The sequence below is a fragment of the Podarcis vaucheri genome (genome assembly GCF_965113315.1).
Source record: "Podarcis vaucheri genome assembly, chromosome: 3".
Taxonomy (NCBI): domain Eukaryota; kingdom Metazoa; phylum Chordata; class Lepidosauria; order Squamata; family Lacertidae; genus Podarcis; species Podarcis vaucheri.
Window position 1 is genome coordinate 41,171,295 of NC_138761.1, and position 19,629 is coordinate 41,190,923.

The 19,629-nt window shown below is 42.4% G+C and overlaps 1 protein-coding gene across 3 annotated transcripts; it reads right to left on the reverse strand.

The window, feature by feature from the left end:
* Positions 1 to 303: 303 nt before the first annotated feature.
* RSPH9 (radial spoke head component 9) lies at positions 304 to 18,676 on the reverse strand. Of its 3 annotated transcripts, none has more exons than XM_082216266.1 (5): positions 18,361 to 18,674; positions 16,861 to 17,020; positions 15,236 to 15,365; positions 14,138 to 14,284; positions 304 to 992 (listed from the first exon to the last, which is right to left on the reverse strand). In XM_082216266.1, exons 1-5 carry the CDS (start codon positions 18,585 to 18,587, stop codon positions 832 to 834), a joined length of 825 nt encoding a protein of 274 aa, XP_082072392.1. In that variant the 5' UTR covers positions 18,588 to 18,674; the 3' UTR covers positions 304 to 831. The 3 variants fall into 3 exon arrangements, with proteins under 3 accessions (XP_082072392.1, XP_082072394.1, XP_082072393.1); XM_082216268.1 differs by having other exon boundaries at positions 885 to 1,022; positions 18,361 to 18,675; XM_082216267.1 differs by lacking the exon at positions 304 to 992 and adding an exon at positions 1,943 to 2,166 and having other exon boundaries at positions 18,361 to 18,676.
* Between the last annotated feature and the right edge of the window lie 953 nt (positions 18,677 to 19,629).

A 19,629-nucleotide genomic window follows, 5' to 3' on the forward strand; every position in this document is an offset into this window, starting at 1 on the left:
GTGTGTTTAAAAAGTGTGCATAATTAAAGGAAATGTTGGAGTCCAGAGCAAATAGTCAAACCAGAAATCACTCGTGTGTCCTACTAGACTTGTAGACTATGTATAACCATCTGTAACACTTTATACCACAAAACAATTTCATTTTCTGTGTTTACATAGTTTATGTGCCTGGATAGCAAACCGACAATTAGGATTCCTGATTTCCTAATCCTAGGAGGTCTCTTATTTCTAGTTCCTTTGTAAAGTAATGGAGGCAGAATATGAGCCCTGCAGGGAATGAGTACATATGGCAAGTGCATATGGTAATTTATCAAGAGGTGTTTACTGATGATTTAGTTTACTTATATGCTGCTTTTCCACAATGAGCTGTGCCCAAAGCCACTCACACCAAACATTAAAAAAAATCAAAACATTGAAAATACAAACATACAAATTACAGAGCATGTTAGTAAATTCAAATGACAAAAATCAAAATTCAACAAATGCAGAATAAATCAGTATTACCAAAACAAACAAACAAACCCTGCCAAATCAATGTTTAAGTACATAAATACAAAGTAAAACAAAAGTGAACCAACAATTATGCTTCTGGTACTGGTCTTGCTGCACTCTAAGGAGACTGAGTTATAATTTAGAGGGAAGGAGTAGATGACATATAGCTGGCTTACAGGCTAGATGGCACACAGCTGATCTACTTAATATTTTAAAATATGGTCTCACTAACACATTAGACTGATTCCATGCTGATCTATTAAAGCAAAAATACATACCCAGTTTCAAATACAAAATCAGTACAAGGCATCTCTTCCATTTCCGGCCTCGTGCTGTTATTCATAGCATGAAGGGCAGGTCCAGGTTCTTCTCTGCGTTGCCAAAGTAGATGTAGCCATGTTGTTTAGTATTGGGGACATGGTAGAATGTGAGTCCAGGCCAGAGCAAACTTCGTAGTACTACCACTCTGCCTCCCCTCTCAAACTGGATGCTCCAGGACCCTGCATAAGAATAGGATGCTGGATTTCATCCTAATTGACAAAGACAGCTTTTCTGTGATAAGCCAAACTAGGATCATATGTGTTCAGTGAACACTGGCACTAGAACAAGCTTGACTTAGCTGTAGTACAGACTACTGTATTCTTGGCTTAGTTAATCACACAAGTAAACAGACCAGTGTAACTGTGTATTACCCCCTCATGTAGCTGCTTCCTTTGTATGTGAAGAGTGTTAACTCCAGCATGAGGTCCCAAGTCCACAAAATAATAAGCAAATAATGCTAGTAAGATCCAGTTATCATACGATAACCTTTTTATCATTAAGTCCTGAAGCTGAAGACATAAACAAGGTCTGCTAATGAGTTACATTCAGCTTCTCTATTATATCAGCATAGGTAAATAACCTCTCTAGATGACTTATTTTGCAATTCTAGGATTACCTAGGGATGTCTAATTGAAGGCAGGACAGTCTGCATGCAGAGCAGGTTACCATTGAGCTAAGGCCATTCCCATAATATCAGGAAAGTGTACAGGAATCAGCTAGATTTATTCCAAAGAGAAGCTCCAAAAGGACAAGCATTGCACCTTACAGCCTATTTGATTTCTAGGGGCAAAAGCCTTCAGGGCCAACCACCAGCAGCATGAGGTGCACATTGGCTTAATAATAATAATAATTTATTTGTACCCCGCCCATCTGACTGGGTTGCCCCAGCCACTCTGGCCAGCTTCCAGCATGTAGAAAAACATAGTAAAAATAAATAAATTAATAAATGAAAGTTTCTACATGCAAATGTGCAGCTCCAGTCAGATTGATAATACCAAATTGTTTAAGAAATGGGAGCCAATAGCTGTTCATTTTCCCTCAGCTCCATCGATAGGTGTGAGCCCCAGCTATTGCATGAGGCATTTTAGGGGCAGTGACTAAGCATGCAGCTCTTCATCCAGTTGTGTGTGTGTGTGTGTGTGTTCCACCTGAAGCAAGACTACATGTGGGCTAGCTATCCTAATTGTCAATAGCCAACATTAGTCATACACTGCATAGATCAACTGAAATCAATGCATCAAATCAATGCTTTGATTTGGGACGTGAGAGACTATTATCCTGAGGCTAAAATGCAACTTTGGGACACATTTTCCGATTGCCTGTATCAGGAAGGAAATTTGGCCAATGGACAAGCTAAGGGAAAGAAAGCAAGAGGAAAGTGAATGACAGAGAAATTTAACAGAGCTTCCAGCTCGGAAGTAGTTTATATAAGAGTTAATTTTCCTTGGGAGTCTTAATTTGCCTCCACCTTTGGAGGAAGTGTGCACTGGGGCAGTAAAGGGATTAGCTTCAATATTAATTATGCTTTGGTGCTGCTGAGAAGGTTAAGAGACAATGTGAAAATGAACTTTCTACTATAATCAGCTGCTCAATGGCTTGCTGAGTATTTCAGTTCCTGAAATGACAGCCTGAGAAGCAAGAGTATTAAAGCAGATTTGGTTCCATGAGGCTAGAAGATGTTTGGGGGAGACAGTAACCTAAAACCATCAAAATACAGCAATGAAAGGAAAAAGACTCACAGATGATAATCCTCACTTGATGACAGAGCTAATTCAGAAAAGCTGCTTGTCAGCTTTGGCAAATGCTTGATGCTACATGTAGTTCATATAGCAAAAGAAATGTTCAGGAAGCAAGAAGACTGAAAGGTGTGTTAGCTACCTACATTATCCCAACTTAGCTTTAGGATAAATATCAGAGACACTCGGAAGAGCAGCAATGGGCAGGGTGCTCTCCTTTCTTTTCTGAAGGCCAATTTGATGCATCTCCTCCAGCACAACCCCAGCCACCAAGCCATATTTTCCTATATTGATTTCCTTGACACACTTTCCTTGGGACATCCTCTTTGGGACTGCCATTAAAGGCCATTCAAAAATTGCAGCTGTTGCACAAAGCAGCTGCCCTGCATAAAAGAGCACTGCTTTTCCCCTTGTTACCTGCCAATCAAACTTCAGACCCACCACAATGTCCCATTTCTCCTGTTTTGAGCAGCTGAATTGAGACTCTGACTATCCCAAATGAGTCACTCTCTGCGCACACCACCATTTTAGTTGTAATCAACACACTGCTTCGCACAATTGAGATGGAGGTGAAATTGGGAACATTTGTGCTACGTTCTCAATTCTATAAAATTTCTTCCATGAAGAGATCAGGCTGTGAATTAAGGTGCAATTTATTCACGGAACCTCTTACCTATTTTGTTACACATAATTACATAGCAAAACACAAAGTTGGCGTGCTAAAAACACTAAATGCCTCAATTCAATTCAACTCCTGGAAGACAATGATTTTTTGAGTTCTTGTCTGTAATTCTGCAAGGCAGGATTAGTGTTTTTAATACAAAGTTGTATCAACCATTCATCTGATCACCATTGGCGCCCAGGAATTTCACAGAGGCAAATGCATGGAATTTTTTCAAGGCAAGTGATCAGGCTGATGAAGCAGGGTCCCTGCTTCGCCAGCCCGGTCAGCTTCTGCACAAGGATCATTGAGCCAGCTCTGTCTGTGCCTGCTATTTGAGGCCAAGATACGCTCCAGCAAATGGAGACAGAAGCTGGAGCTGGCTCCAATTGCCCTTTACTGTGAAAAAGAAAAAGGAGCCCTTTCCTATGAGGATCTCTAGTAATGGAGCAGGGGAGAAAATGGACAGACCGTAATGGTGGGGAGTAGGGAAGTATAGCAGCTGCTATGCATCCTCTAGCCTGCTAGTTATTATTATATTTTACTTTTTATTCACAAGAGGACTTTAGTAAAAAAAAAAAAGCAGGCAGGTAAAAAACAACCCTGCAGCGTAGCACAGTAAATGACTAGGGGTTTAGTAGCATGGCTGTTCTAACAGAATACTTGGGAGATCTATCTGATGGCCTTCTTTAGGGCAGAAGGTACAGGATATAAATTATCCTATAAGAAAATGTAAGTATTAAATTCAGATTCAAAATTATGATCCGTTACATACAGAAGAAGAAGAAGAAGAAGAGTTTGGATTTGATATCCCGCCTTTCACTCCCCTTCAGGAGTCTCAAAGCGGCTAACATTCTCCTTTTCCTTCCTCCCCCACAACAAACACTCTGTGAGGTGAGTGGGGCTGAGAGACTTCACAGAAGTGTGACTGGCCCAAGGTCACCCAGCAGCTGCATGTGGAGGAGCGGAGACGCGAACCCGGTTTCCCAGATTACATGACTACCGCTCTTAACCACAACATCAAGTAGCTTTTATGGTATTATGTACAATAGAAACTCATACCCTAGGATGTAACAGAATTGTCAACTAATGCTACATAATGTATCTTGTTCTCATAATGAGTTAACAAAAAAATTAGGCATGACTGAGAGCATAATGCTATGCATGTTTTTGCAGGATTAAGCCCCGCTGCATTCAGTGAGGTTTACTCCCTAGTATGTTTAGGATTGGGCTTAACAGGAGGAAGCCTTGCTGAACACAGTGGGCCTTATTTCCAAATAAAATTTGTAAGATTGCACTGCATTTCCAATGAAACCAAAGGAACAAGTGAGTTGCAACTTTCAAAAAGACTTAATCACAATTTAGCTGGATTATAACCAAAATTAATGCTTTCTTTATTTCCTGTAGCCGCACAACTTTTATTTTAAATAAGCACATAAATGTTATCTATGGTTGAAGGGGATTCTTTTCTTGCCTCTGTTGTCAATATCCCAGTCAGAAACTTTGGTGGGCAGAGCTCAGCACGTAGCAGCAAGCACAAGACACCAGCTGAGGCAGTGAACAAGGAGGTGTGGCTCCAACAGTATTTCAGCAGCAGTGAAGATGACATTCACTAAGGATCAGAGATCCGGCATATGGCACGTTCATGAGAAAAGCTTTGCAGGGTTACTGTGTTATTTTTTCAAATAACTATAAACCCCATAATTTGCTTTTTAAGCTGCACCCGCCAGAACTAGCTTAAGCCAAATACTGTCTGGACTGAAAAAAATTGCCTGTCAGGTCTGTGTGGGAGGAAAGAGCCTGGGAAAAATATCCTTTGGATGAAGATCTGGAGCTTCCCATTCCCCCTCTGGAGCAGGCTGCAACCTTCACCCTGCCAAATACGGGTGGGAATGCTGAGGAGGAGCTTAACCATTTCCCAAACAAGACACTGCTCCGAAAGCTTGTCTGCTCAACCAGCCACTGACTCCTCGATGGCCCTCTGTCAACTGCCAGGACCCTAGTGCCTGTGTTTTAAACGTCAACCTCCCTCCCCTCGGCTTCTGCTTTCTCTCCAGCCTGCCACTGTATCCACTCTCATCCCCCATGTCTGTCTGGGCTCTGACCTGGGCCCTCTGTGATATGCAGGCAATGGAGACGCTTGATCTACTAACTGTAAAATGAGAGGCCCTTAAAACAACAGAGCTGATCCACTTCAAATCTACTCTTCCATAACACTCCTGTTTTGGATGTATTTCAAAGAACAGGGGTGGGGATGGGAAGAAGCAGTTTTCAATGTTGGTAAAAGCTGCCTGTTCCAAAAGGTCGCATTAGGGAAACAAAAACAGTGACACCTCTATTATATCTAGGTGATACTATTCACAAAGCATCATATGGCTATGGCTGTGTTCGCATACATCCTTTTCTGCTCCTTTTTCTCCTGCTAAAACAACTGCAACAGAATTAACTACGTCACTTCTCTCGCATCCATATATACAGTTGCACTTTGATTTTGAACTACTCCCATTTCCCCCAACATGTTCTTGCCAACATTAAACATTAGGCAAGCATTTTGACTTGCCAGATGGAATGATCCCCTCTTTGTTCCCCCTGTGCAGTTCCAACCCACTCTTTTGTCCCCACAAGAAGGGGATTGGTTGCTTTCCCTTCTGAGGGTACCTCCAGACTATCACTGTTTTGTGGGAGGGATTCAGAGGTATTCCAGAACTTTAGGTTTGAACAGTTAAGAGTGGATTAAAGTTATTTGCCCTAGCACAACTAATCCACTTAAAAAAAACAAATGAGACTTTTTGTGGTTTGAAAAGTGATTGGGGGGGATGCACTGAGAAGTTTGGGATAAACAGATGACTAACAGGATGGAGAAGAATCCCTGGCATCTCCAGGCACAGCTGAGAATGTCCCTCACCTGAAACCATAGAGACCTGCTATGAGTCAGTGTAGACAGGGTTTACCAAACTTGGGTCCCCAGCTGTTTTTGGACTACAACGCCCATCATCCCTAGCTAGCAGGACCAGTGGTCAGGGATGATGGGAACTGTAGTCCAAAAACAGCTGGAGATCCAAGTTTGGAAACCCTGGTGTAGATAATACTGTGGAAAATAGACCAGTGGTCTAACTCAGTGTAAGATGGCGTCTTATGTTCCTCATACCCATGGGCTGAAGGCAGCCTTCCAGTCCTCTTTAATCAGCCGTCCAGCAGTTGCTTGCCTACTCCAAGCCCCACCCCTCTGCAAGTGCTTGTGCCTGTTCTTGAACTGTGGTGATACATCTTGCTTCCTGGATGAAGGAGGGAGGGGTACCTATACAAGCCATTCACACGTGGCCCTCAGGCTGAAAATGGATTCCCACCCCGATTTAGGCAAATCAGTTACCCCAACTGTGGACACTGCAGAAAACTGGTTAGTTTAAAATTAGAAGTTGCAGCTTCTGTTCCCTTCTGGCATGCAAGAGGAGAAGGGAGCACACAGCTCAAGGCTCGCCGCAGCTCATGGGAGTTATAAGAAACCATGGTTTCCCGTTACATCTGAATCAGACATATGATAGATTTTGTTGAGATGAGTATGGATAGAATTGTACAAATTCAGTATTTATTAAGAAAGGAATATTTTTTTAAAAACAAAAAACAGCAATTCTGGTAGGAGGAAGTGTACATGTATGGGAAACATATAAAGATTAGTTCCAGAACTACAGGGATCAAAACTGAAATGAGATGAAATGTGACAAGAGTGCTGGGGCAGAAGCACCTTAATTGGCCACACTCCAAAAAAGCTGGGGCAGGAGGCAAACCTGAACAAGGGCAATTAGTCCTCCAACTAATAATTCAACACACACAGCAGGGAGAAGGATGTGGATTGAGAACCTTTTCCCACAACAAGGGGAAAGCGATGCCCTAGGTCAGTGTGGGTAGGCTTTTGATGGGAATTTCATTACAGCTTATCCGGTTTGTATCATGTACATAAACTTGACCCCAACCTCTCCTTTCTCACCATCAGAAATAAAAAAGGAGGAGCAGGGTGGTGGTATAGCAGCCTCATCCAGAAAGCATAGACCTGTGCTCATAAGATGGCTGCTTCTTTTATTTCCTTTACATCATGCCAGAGTACATGATTAATTTTTATTATTTATTTCAGATTTATAGAATGACTTACTTCAAAGCATTTACTTTCATCCTGTTAAGGAGATTATTATTTTTCCTACTTTGTGGATAGAAACTGAACGCAAGGCCACCCAATGAGTCCATGGCTGAACTTTGATTTGAAACAAGGTCTTCCATGTCTATATCTTAAAAATTACCCAATGAGTCACACTGAAGCTCTCTTTTGCATTACTGTTCTCCATGTACTCATCTCTTATCTCTCATCTCAGCTTTCCAATCTAGTAACAGTGATCTCTGTCAGGTACTATTGCAATAGAATAATACATTGCTGAATACAATGCCAAAACAACTTGCAAATATGCTAGATATAAACTGAAATTTTCATGCTGACCTCAAAGACTATGGCACACATGTTCTGTTGGTACAATAAATGTTTGCTTGTTGCCATAGGTCATTGCATACAGGACAAATAAGAGGGACATGTCTGAAACAGACATACAATGTGCAAATTAAGCTACCAATTCATAAATAGCATACAAAGCAGGACAAAAATAACAAATAAAAAACCCTGATGACAGCTTCCAAAGGCTTCTCTTACTTAGTTGTTCAAATTAGTGAATCTCCTTTACAATCCACTGGTAGTTTATTGTCTGCACTTATTTTTGTTGCTGCAGTTTCCAATAATGCTACTTGATAACATCTGTATTTGGATTCAAAACCACTATATCCTGTATTGACCATGACATGCATTGGGACACATGGTAGGATAACAATTTAATTCTGGGATAAGCATCATGCTCGGACAGTGACAGTGAAAAATTCTTCCAACATTTGCACAAATTGTGCAGGGTCAGACTGGCAGACTCTGCATCAGGTAATTAAAAAAAAGTTCTTCAGCATGCAAGAAGAGCACTGGCAGTTCTGAGGATGACCATCACTGAGATCTCAACATCTGGCTCAACTATAAGATTTCTTCATCACAAATATTAAGAACAGCCAAGGAGAAACTACTTTCTAAAAGTCAATCAGTGGGTATTCAGAAATATTCAGACCATCCACTACTAAATGGAGCACACAGGTAGCTAGCTGGGAGCTATGAAACAATGAATCCCTAATGTCAACTTTAAAAAGGATTAGCTATGAAAACATGGGGGGGGCCCTTTGTATCCTTATTTCTCAACTTGCATGAAAATTTCACTGTCATGCTTTGAAGTTGTTTTTGCATACAGTTTATTCATAAAGAAGACCTATACATTTACCTTTCCTCCCCTCATTTACAAAGGGAAGCTGGGATATATCTCCTTTCCCAAAGCAACGTCCACCAGATAGTTGCAGATAGAGCTTTATGAAGTCTGATTTTGCTAAATTTTCTTCTGGTTTCCTAAAAACGGCCTCTTGTGGTAGGGTTTTACTTTCATTAAGGCTCATCAGTCCCTAGAACAAGATTTAGACCGTATCTGATTTATGTAATAAATATAACCTGGTTCTGTCTCAAGGCTTCAGCAGCTATTAACGCAGAATCAAGAGCCCTATAACAAAACTGAAAGAAAAGATATGAAGCAGAAACTAAGTCACATATTGAAGGGAGAAAATATTTTTCCCCCTTTCAAAAAGTAAAATTAAAAGCCTATAATTACATGCCCTGGAATGACACGACAGACTCTCGGCTCCCCTGTCCTTGTTTGCTCTGGGACGGTAAAACCACCTCAGAAACAATGAACAGTCTCCTTCACGAAGAGTAGCCAAGATTTCTTGATAAACCAGACCCCTGAAGTACTTGACAATTTGAACCCAAAAACCCAGTATGACAGTTTATTACATACAGAAGCAAAGCTCAAGAGATATAGGCATAGTTCCAATAATTTGGGCAAATTGTGGGTGGTCAGAAAGTCAAAAGCAGCAATTCTAACTGGCTCTTGTTCATGTTACAATTGTCTCATAAGGATCAGTTCCAAAGAAAAGGTCACACCTTGAGGGAACACCCTATGATCAGTGTAGGAGTAGCAACATCAGACTCCAAAAGTGTCAATACAGACACACATTCTTGGCACGAACAGGCCTAGTGTGTGGCCTTTGATAGGGAAAATCATGGGAGACCCTGAGCTGAACACACATAAGATGCTGGTACTAAGAGAAAGCAATATAGCCTCCTGAAAGTTGTGCGAACTCTAGCAGGGCTGATAGTCTCTTCTCCATATCCACAGTTCAAGAGGTCAGCATATACCACACACAGTCTGGTTTCTCTGTCTTCACTTCACTAAAGAGTCCAAACTTTTCTCATATTACTTGATTAGGGTTTCTGTTCTTCCTACTGAGGCTGACCCCACAGTGTCTCCTACTGGAAGGTGACTGGTACAGCAGCCCGATGCTAAAATAGTATTAACGGACAAGCAAATTACCTGCTAACTTGGCCATTTGACCAGATCAACTTATCCACACAGTCTGGGGAGTCATTTATCCTCCAGAAGGTTAAGCATATACTTCAGCAACTCATTTCACTGCATGGCTGCTTCCTGGATTGTTCTACCACAGGCATAGGCAACCTTCGGCCCTCCAGATGTTTTGGACTACAATTCCCATCACCTCTGACCACTGGTCCTGTTAGCTAGGGATCATGGGAGTTGTAGGCCAAAACATCTGGGGGGGGCGAATGTTGCCTATGCCTGTTCTACTATGTTGCATAAGGCTGCACTGCTGTTATCTTTTGAACCCACAAGTTCTCAAAGCTGCCCTTCCCCACTCAAGAACAGACTAGAGAAACACCACCAGACTCCCCCCCCCCCTCTGTGCCTTCTTGGTAACATCATTTTCTCTCCGACACCATTACTTCCCCCTCATCCATTATAAACTTCTTAGTTTGGATTTCAGAAAAGCAGCTTGAAAGGTCTTGTGCCCATGTGGCTCTTGGCAGTCTGCGAGGTAAAGTGCTGTCGGGCTCAGAGTTTTCACAAGGCTGTGGAGGTGCTGCTTAGTGTTAAGCTATGAAAGAGGAGGGCTCAGGTCACATCTGTGAAACGTTAGCAGGGAGAGGAGGCTGGGGGGAAGTAGGTGGCCAGCACAGCATAGCACTTTGTTGGGTTTTGCAAGGCCACTTGGGAGATAGGCAGCCATTTGTCTTCAAACCACCTCCACCACACACCGATAACAGGCTGCCTTATAGTCTGCTTGCTGGCGAGGGGCTGTTAAAAAAAAACAACACCAAAAACCCTACAGACTCAGGCTTCTTGAATAGCTGGAGACAGAGCTTGATAGGGGATTAATCACTTCAGGGGGAGCGGGGGGACTGTGAAAGGGAATAAATTAGTTGTGCTAATGCCTGGATATAAAACAGGTTCATGTCTCTTAGCTTCAATCCTCCCAGCACCTGGGGCTTTTGCATCTATTAAAGCACTAACATAAAACCTGGAGGATTTTCTCCAAGCACTTGCACAAAGAGGCCCCATCGCCCAATACTAAAGCCCCATTAAATGCTGTACCGATAAAGTTCAACCCTACAAAGGAAACCAGTGTTGGATAATTCTGATACAGATAGTTCTCAGAAGCAGTGAGGGAAGTATAATATAGTATAATAAGACCTAATAGTGACTCCTGGTAATCAGACACAATGAGCACCATCGTCAGTTATTTTGGCAAGAGAGTTGGAAGAAGTTGGGGCTCTGGCTCGTGATATACATTTCGTAGCTGTGGTATATTATAGTCATAATACGAGCTATATTTCTGTTCTATTCATCTTACATATCCATAAATGTGTGAGGGCCAATTCAAAAATCATACAACTCAACATAATTTCTATAAATGAAAGATTGAGAGCTCAAGATTAAAATCAGATCTCTGTTCTAGAATCAGACAAAGAGAGCGGCCCGGGAGCACAAGGCAACAGTGCACAGCCTGCCCGCCACTCCCAAACCTTTTCAGGGCTTCAGGGGAAAGGGGAGGCTGCCAGCAACTGGGGAGCGCAGGGCAATGGCGCGCGCCACACTCGGGCAATTCGGCTCCAGGGACCACACATTCACTCCATAAGACACACAGACATTTCCCCTTACTTTTTAGGAAGAAAAAAGTGCATCTTATGGAGCGAAAAATATGGTATACCACACAAAACTAGAGCAACTGCTTAGGCTCAAATGAAGTGACCTGCTGTATCTGAAAAATAATAAGATTTATAGCAAGCCTGTTTGTTAAAACCTCTTCTAATATTTCAGAGATCATAGCTCTACAGTCAAACCTCGGGTTGAAGTAGCTTCAGGATAAGTATTTTCCGGTTGCGCGCTGCGGCGACCTGGAAATAACGGAGCGTGTTACTTCTGGGTTTCGTCGCTCGCGCATGCGCAGACGGTCAAAACGACATCACACGCATGTGCGGAAGCGGCGAATTGCGACCCGCAGACGCCTCTGGATGTGTTTGCTTCTGGGTGTGTTTGCTTCTGGATGTGAACAGGGCTCCAGAATGGATCCCGTTCACATCCAGAGGTACCACTGTATTGTGAGGCATGCCTTACACATTTTCACAGACATATGAGTACCTATCCCATTGTCACTTGCTTCAAAGTCCTCTCTTTTGCAGCTGCTTCTATACTTTCCTGTCACTTCTGTAGAGTGAACATGAGCAAAAAATTTTGTATTTTCACTGGCATTATGATATTGGGGTGATATTTTCATGCATTTATGTGGAATTTATTCAGACATTTCTGTATTTGGATGCCACCTTGTGTTACAAATTTATAAAACTCTGTATTTAGCAGGATGAATAACTGCTGTTCTGAATGCAGTCATGCTGATCACAGCACAAATATTCTCCCTCTCTCACTCCAGCTTCCCATTCTCAAATTCTGTACAATTCTTCATCAAATTCATATTGGAAGCCGTATCAAATTTATAGCATTTACTGACAAGCCAAGCTGTTTCAAGTGCAATTTAGAAGTATGATGCAGATTTAGAAACAGAAATACAAGACCTCTCACCAGAGAGCAAGACTGTGACCAGGTAACCTGTCTGCATGCTCAGTCTACTGAATGCAGATGAGCAACTTCAAAGACCCTGCTGTCTCCTCTTAAAGCTCTTTATCTTTATTCAGGACATGTACTTTACAGCCCTACAAACAGAGGACTACACTCTGTAAAGTAGGACAAATGGCCACCCTACTGATAGGAAGGAGCCATGCCACATGCTACTCTGCTCATGATGTAAAGGTAACAGATTAATGACTTTGAAAAGCAAATTGGCTGTGAGAAGTTCACTAATACTGGCCATAAAGGGGGGGGGGGCATTAAATACAAAAACTAACTCGTGTAATTTTTGTTGTTCCCTTTTGACTTCTTGTTTGAAATAATGGATGAGCACAAACACCGTTAGCTCTAACTACAGTAACAAAATCAGCAAAGATTTTTATGTGAAGGATATAAAAATTCATGATAAAAAAGGTCCTAAGCTACGAACAAAATTCTAGCCTGAGCACCACAGCCTCTAAAACACCCTTTTCTACACAAACTCTGTTGGAAGTATTTAATGAGAAGCTAGAGGGGAAAGAGATGCATTGGATACACAACATGGAGTAGTTTAATTCAACATACTGAGCAGTGTGGAATGGGCTCTGGAGAAGGGATTAAGAGGATGAGAACTCAAGAACAGCATATAGGAAGCAAAAGAAATGTGAGAAAGTGGGAGAGGTAATAAGGTTTGTGTTGATGAGGGGTTAGGAAACTTCAGAAGGGCTGACATGTTCAATTTGCAGATAATAAAGGGTCATATTTGTACAAAAGAGCAATCTTTATTCAGTTCTGGTAGCTCTGTTATGTTTATTTGGAAGCAAAAAGTATTTTAAGGAGGGAGCTGTAAAACAGCATATATTAGAAAACAATAAGAGCTACATTAATTGTTTTCATTGCGCTTAGGGGCTAAGATATTCACATTTAATAATGAGTGTATTCATCCATTTCCTAAACTGTTACATTTTCTCCTGCCAAGATAAAAGATTTATCAAAGAAAAGTTTGAACTTAGACTGCCCAGGATACAAGGTTAGAGTTAACAAGACCCCATTTAGATAAGAGGCAATATTGGGGGGAAATGGTCTTGCAAAATACTTCAAACCACATAAAAATGTTCCTATCTCTAAGTAGCCTTATCTTGCCCACCAGGACACTGGCTGCTGCAAGCCCCTTTTAATGAAGAGAAAACACAGAAAATTCAAGCAGGACAGGGTGCTGACACAAGACACAGACAAAGCTACCCAGTGAAAGGATGCAACAGCTCATTTTGTTTTTATGTGTTTTATCCTGCCACTGGAAAGGTTGGTATATCTGAAGAACCAGACCATGAACAAATTATATGTATCATGTTTTGTTATGAGAAATAATGTAGCATGTTAGTTTTGGGGCAACCTTTGCTATTTGGTGTGCCTAATCTGATTTTATTTGGGTTTAGCAACTCTGCTTATGGGGTTCATGCTTGTGTGTGTGTGTGCTTTATTGCTGTATTTAGATTGTTCTCCACTTTGAAAATTATTGTATTGAAAGGAAGGCCATACATCTTTTTTTATGCACACACACCAACAAGAGTGGAAACTGTGACCTCAGCTAGGTAATGAAAAAGCTACATGGCCTTAGGTAAACTGCCATCATGCTCAGAGTCCTTCCTGCAGTCTACAATATGGAAATTGTAGACCTACAAACCTGCAGTGGGTTGAAATAAGAGTTCTCTAAGCACTAAGAAGCTCCATATAAATGCTTATTGTTATTATTACACAGTGAAAAAGCAGATAGCACTTCTTAAGTGGATATGAAAGCTTCACAACACTATTTTCATTTTGCATTTGGAATGTCACATCTTCCCTACCTTTAGGAATATCATGTTCAAGTGAATCCAGGAAGTCAATGGCAGGGTCCAGGTCAGCTTTCTCCAGGAGAGTTTTGTTCTTCAAATTTACAGGCTCCGTGAAATGGAAATAGGAGCTTAATTTTTTAGCCTCCACCAAAGACAGACCTGTTGGGTTAATAAGAACTTTGCCATCTTTCAATTTACTACAAGCTTACTATCTAATAGACTTATAAAGCATCTATGTGTTGATGACACTAAATGAACCCACAGAAGTAGATAGAGACCTCTAGAAATAGGTAGTCTTGCAGCACCATGGAAAATCAGTTAATTTTATACAGCCCACTTTGAACCAGCAGTTGCTCAAGGGAAATATATTGGTAGCAGCTGCAATCTAAACTGAGCCCTGAAATCAAATGAAGAATTATTCAAACTAGCACCATAACCAAAAGCACTACAGGATCATGAGATAGGTAGCTCCAAAAGCAAAGTTATTCCAGATAGGCCTATGTTGTCCAATGTACAAGGCTTGTCATACATCTACTATGATTAAGGTCCTCCACATGACGGACAGGATGCTTTACACTGTCATGCATAGTAACATTTCCTCACATGATTAGCAAGACTCAAGAGCATGAGTGCAAAAAATGAACTGAAAAAAAGATTTATCAAAGAAAAGTAGTTTTTCCTACTTTAGTGCTATCATTGCCCCAAGAAACAATTAATAGTTCTGGTTGTGCATCCATGGGCATAGCCAGGATTTGGGGGCGGAGGCAGGACTTGGTTAGGGAGGGCAGAACTGAAGTGGTCAGTTAGTTAAGTATTTCTATTGTTTTAGAGTGTGTGCATCCCCTTATTTCCCCTCAGCTCACTGTAATTAATTATTATTATTATTATTATTATTATTATTATTATTATTATTATTATTATAATATACCCAGCCCTCCCCAGCCAAGGCCGGGCTCAGGGCGGCTAACAAGCAATAATAAAAACAAGTTGAATGAATACAACTTAAAAACAAGCACCAGAGACCCTCGCCACCAAGTCAAACATGGAAGAAATAACTGCTTGTGGCTACTTTTGTGTTCAAAGACGCAGTTATGACTTACACGGACTTACCTTCAAAGTTTCTGTTTTCATGCACAGGTCCCAGTGGTGACTTTATATAGGCACCCCGTGGAACAATACCCACTGCTTTATCTATCTGATCTATTGCAGATACAAGACGGACTTCTTCCTTGATCAAGTTCTTTAGTAAAAAGCAAACATTAAGAAAAGCCACCTTAGTTTTACATACTAGAATGAGAACTGGAACAGAATCATGCACCTACAAACTTAAAATATATATTGCCTTCATCTGTCATAGGAGAAACATATGCCAATACATTTATTTTCATTACATGGCATTGGGGCTTAAGACAGATGCTGTTTTAACACACACACAATAGGTCAGCTGTGTCAAAACAGGAACTACAGCCTGCAGTTAGGTTACAGCAAGATTAGGAAAAGAGGGACCAGCTGTAAGGAGTACAGGAAAGTGAGATTAGGGTTTAACTGAGAAAGTACTCAGCACATGTATGTATGTATGTATGTGTTCCACATGAGACACACAGAGAGAGAAGTGGGAAATAAGTATATAGAGACTTGCTGGAATATTCAACTCATACATATGGGATACATCTGGGGTGTAGGCCAAAGTCAAATGTGGAGGGAAAGGGAAGGCTAGATTACTAGCAGGGTGGTGGAGTGGGGTACATTACTTTTTATGGAACCTCAATGTTTTACAAGAACTGTATAAAAAAGGATAGAGGGAGAAGAATCGTGGCATGAATCTCTTGACAAACTCTAGTGAATATGTAGCTGGATTGCTGGGGTGGATAAAGGATAGCAGGTCACAACTGGTACCTCTAACTTCTACTACCTTTCCATTCCAACCTTGGAACATAGGAATTAGCTCTTTTGTATCCTTTCTTTAGGGACGCGGGTGGCGCTGTGGGTTAAACCACAGAGCCTAGGATTTGCCGATCAGAAGGTTGGCGGTTCGAATCCCCGTGATGGGGTGAGCTCCCATTGCTTGGTCCCTGCTCCTGCCAACCTAGCAGTTCGAAAGCATGTCAAAGTGCAAGTAGATAAATAGGTACCACTCCGGCGGGAAGGTAAACGGTGTTTTCGTGTGCTGCTCTGGTTCGCCAGAAGCAGCTTAGTCATGCTGGCCACATGACCTGGAAGCTGTACGCCGGCTCCCTTGGCCAATAAAGTGAGATGAGCGCCGCAACCCCAGAGTCGGCCACGACTGGACCTAATGGTCAGGGGTCCCTTTACCTTTATCTTTTCTTTATATGCCTGTGTGATATCTGTATGAAGCTGAGTGCAGGTGTGTTTGTGTGTGTATTTATAAAAAGCTTCTGTTAAGCCTTTTAACTTAGTATTTTGTCTGCACCAAGTCCAGTGAGCTCCAAGGACCAGATATGTTAAATGGATAAGAAAGGTTTGCAAGAAATTCCAGTTCAAATCTCTGGTACCCAATTTTAAAAAATTCCAAATAATAAATTCCTACACTAGTAAAAAAAAATGAAGCAACACAAAAATGTTAGTAGTCCTATGTCATAATTTTATCATATTGCTCTGCATTCCTAGAAAACTAGGAAAAATGTTTTACTTCAAAAAAGCACAAGTGCAAATTGTGACAAAATATCTTGTGAGCATTAGGTGACGGGATCCCAGGGGTGCTGCAATGTACTCACTGTTGCTTCCTCTTCATATGGTCTCTCACCTTCTTCTTTCTTCTCATAGTGTTCATATTCATAGGATGGGTCCCCTTGGAAACGCCCCTTTAGCACTGAAGTCAGTGCAGTAAATTCCTCATTAGGAGGTGGCAGAAGGCTCCATTCCACACAATTCAAGCTGTTATTCACACATACATAATAAAAGGGTAAAGCATATTTTTATTGGCAAAAAAACTCATGTTTTCAGACATTTGGAGGTCTACTGAAAGATCTCACAGAAACAAGCAAGAGAACAGGTGGCAAGCAGGCAGAATCCACAAATGGTATGCAGAGATAAAAACCAACTGCCCCCTCATGGCACCACAATGTGTGAAGGAGGAGCGGGGAAGCCACTTCAGATAGTCAGGTAGGAGGAAAGGCAGAATGGCTACTAAATCTGAGAGCCAAACGAAAACAGATAGCAGCAAACTCATAAAGGATCAGGTCAGAATTCCTACCAAGCTAGGGTGCTATATAAAGCAGGGACACACAAGAGACGGTAGATGAACCTCTCCCTGAATATGCCCCTTGCCTTGCAAAACAACTTTCATATATATATATAGCTTCCTTGTATTGTGGCTCCATGCCTCAAAGTGGCCACTGCCAGTAAGAAAATGGCTTTAAAAAGTGACTAAGACTACAATCCAGTACAAACATACCTGGAAGTATGACACACTGAACTCAATAAGACTAGTTTCTAAATAGGAATGTACTGTTGAGGGACTGCGCTGCGAAGTTCATGGGTCACCTCTTGCCTATGCCATTAATTCACTAGATGGCCTTAGGCAAGTCACTCTTTCAGCCTCAGTCGCCCCATCTGCAATATGGAGATAATAGATAATGCCTGCAAAGTGTTCTGAATACTCAGAAGTGCTCCACAAGTGTTAACTTTCATTTAGAGTTTAACTTGCCCTCTCTACCTATGTTGCCATTTAAAATTAACCTCACTCCCTCTATCACACACATTTTTAATAAGGCATCAGGAGGATGTTGCTTCTAGACATTACTGTCCCCTCGTGACCTCAATTCTGTTTCATTGACTTGAACTTAATGTTTTGAGTGGATTTTAAAAAATAGCTGTGATTAACTAAGGCTCACCATTAGAATCACAGAATTGTAGAGTTGGACCACGAGGATCATCTAGCCAAACTCTTGCAATGTGGGGAATCTTTCACCCAGTATGGGGCTTAAAACCAATGACTGTGAGATTAGGGTTTCTAGCGTGGTGCTGCGCTGCTGGGAAAAGCTTGACCTGCTGAAAAGTCTAACAGCTGACACTTTGGGGGCATCTCGCAACCCTTCTCAGAAAACAGCGCACCTGTGCAAACCTCTACCTGGGAAGCTGCTATTAAAGGCACAGGAGTAAAGAGGAGACAGGGACGGACAACCTGCTGGAGCCATGTCTCCCCCCCCTCCCTCCCCGCTATTTCACCTGCCCTATTTCACCGCAGTCCATCTTCTGCGAGCCCAGCTGCCCACCTGTAGAGGCGGCTTCTGGCCCCCGCCCTGTCGGGCCCCACTCCCTCGGCGATGTAGTAGGCTCCTCGGATGCCCTGGATGCGGCCCCACAGGCGGACTTGCTCGAAGCGGTAGTCCCGGCGCACCAGCAGCAGCGAGTTCCGCAGGGCCGCTCGCTTCTCCGGGCTCAGGCATACGCCGCTGCTCGCCACCAGGTCCAGCGCGTAGGGCAGCGTCTCAGCATCCATGGCCGCCGGGCTTGGGTGGCGGTGGGGACCAGAGAGCGCAGGCCCCGACGCTTGCGTCCCGTTGCCGGGCAACCGTTTCCAAGGCGCCGCGTTGGACGTGAGGTCAGAGGTCGGCCTCGGCCCCCTCTCGGCGTTCGAAGGCAGCTTGTCATCTTGCCCCGCCCCGCCCCGCCCCCCTCACAACCTTTCATAGCCAACGAGCCCAATGCCCTAGAAACGGGGCCTGCAGAGAAAGCTGAAGCTGTTGCTACGCGTCCTCGCTTCGACTTGGCGTCCTCCCCTTTAACCGTAACGCGGCGGACGAAAGTTCAACAGGCGCAGCTTTTCCGATCTCGCCGCGGCGACGCCGGGATGCCAGAAAGCTTTGCTTGAGGAATTGCTGCCTGGTTAAAAAGCAACGACAATGTCTAGGGCACCCAGAATAATAACGGGTGAAGAAGCACCGTCCCATGCACACTTGCTCCAGAGGAAGCCCTGCATGGGACTTCTGAACAAATATGATGCATTGGATTCTGTCTTTTTTCACTGGCAGGGGTTGCAGTGGTGAACAAACAAATGTTCTTCACTTTGGGGAACATATGAAATGTACGAGGTTTTCCATGGAATCAGCAATTGATTTTTTTCCCCTTTTTGGAAAACGATAACCCACTCATTCAGTACAAACAAACCAAAATACTGTATTTGAAAAAAATGGTGATATGACTGAACTCTGTTTTGTATGGCTGTGCAAAATATGTGTAACTTAATAGCTGAATGCACATTGTCTAAAATGTACATGGTTATTTATTTGTTTTATTCATATCCTAAGTTTTTCTCCAATTAGCTCAAGGTGGCATACATGGTTCTCCCCCTCCTCATATAATCCCCACAACAACCTTTTGAGGTTAGGTTGAGAGTCAGTGGCTCACCCATGGTCACCAAGTGAGCTTCATGGCCAAGTGAGCTCTAGTATCCCAAATCTTAGTCTGACACTTTAACCACTACACCACACTACAGAAGTTGCTTACCTAATTATTATTTTTATTATTTTATTTATTACAGT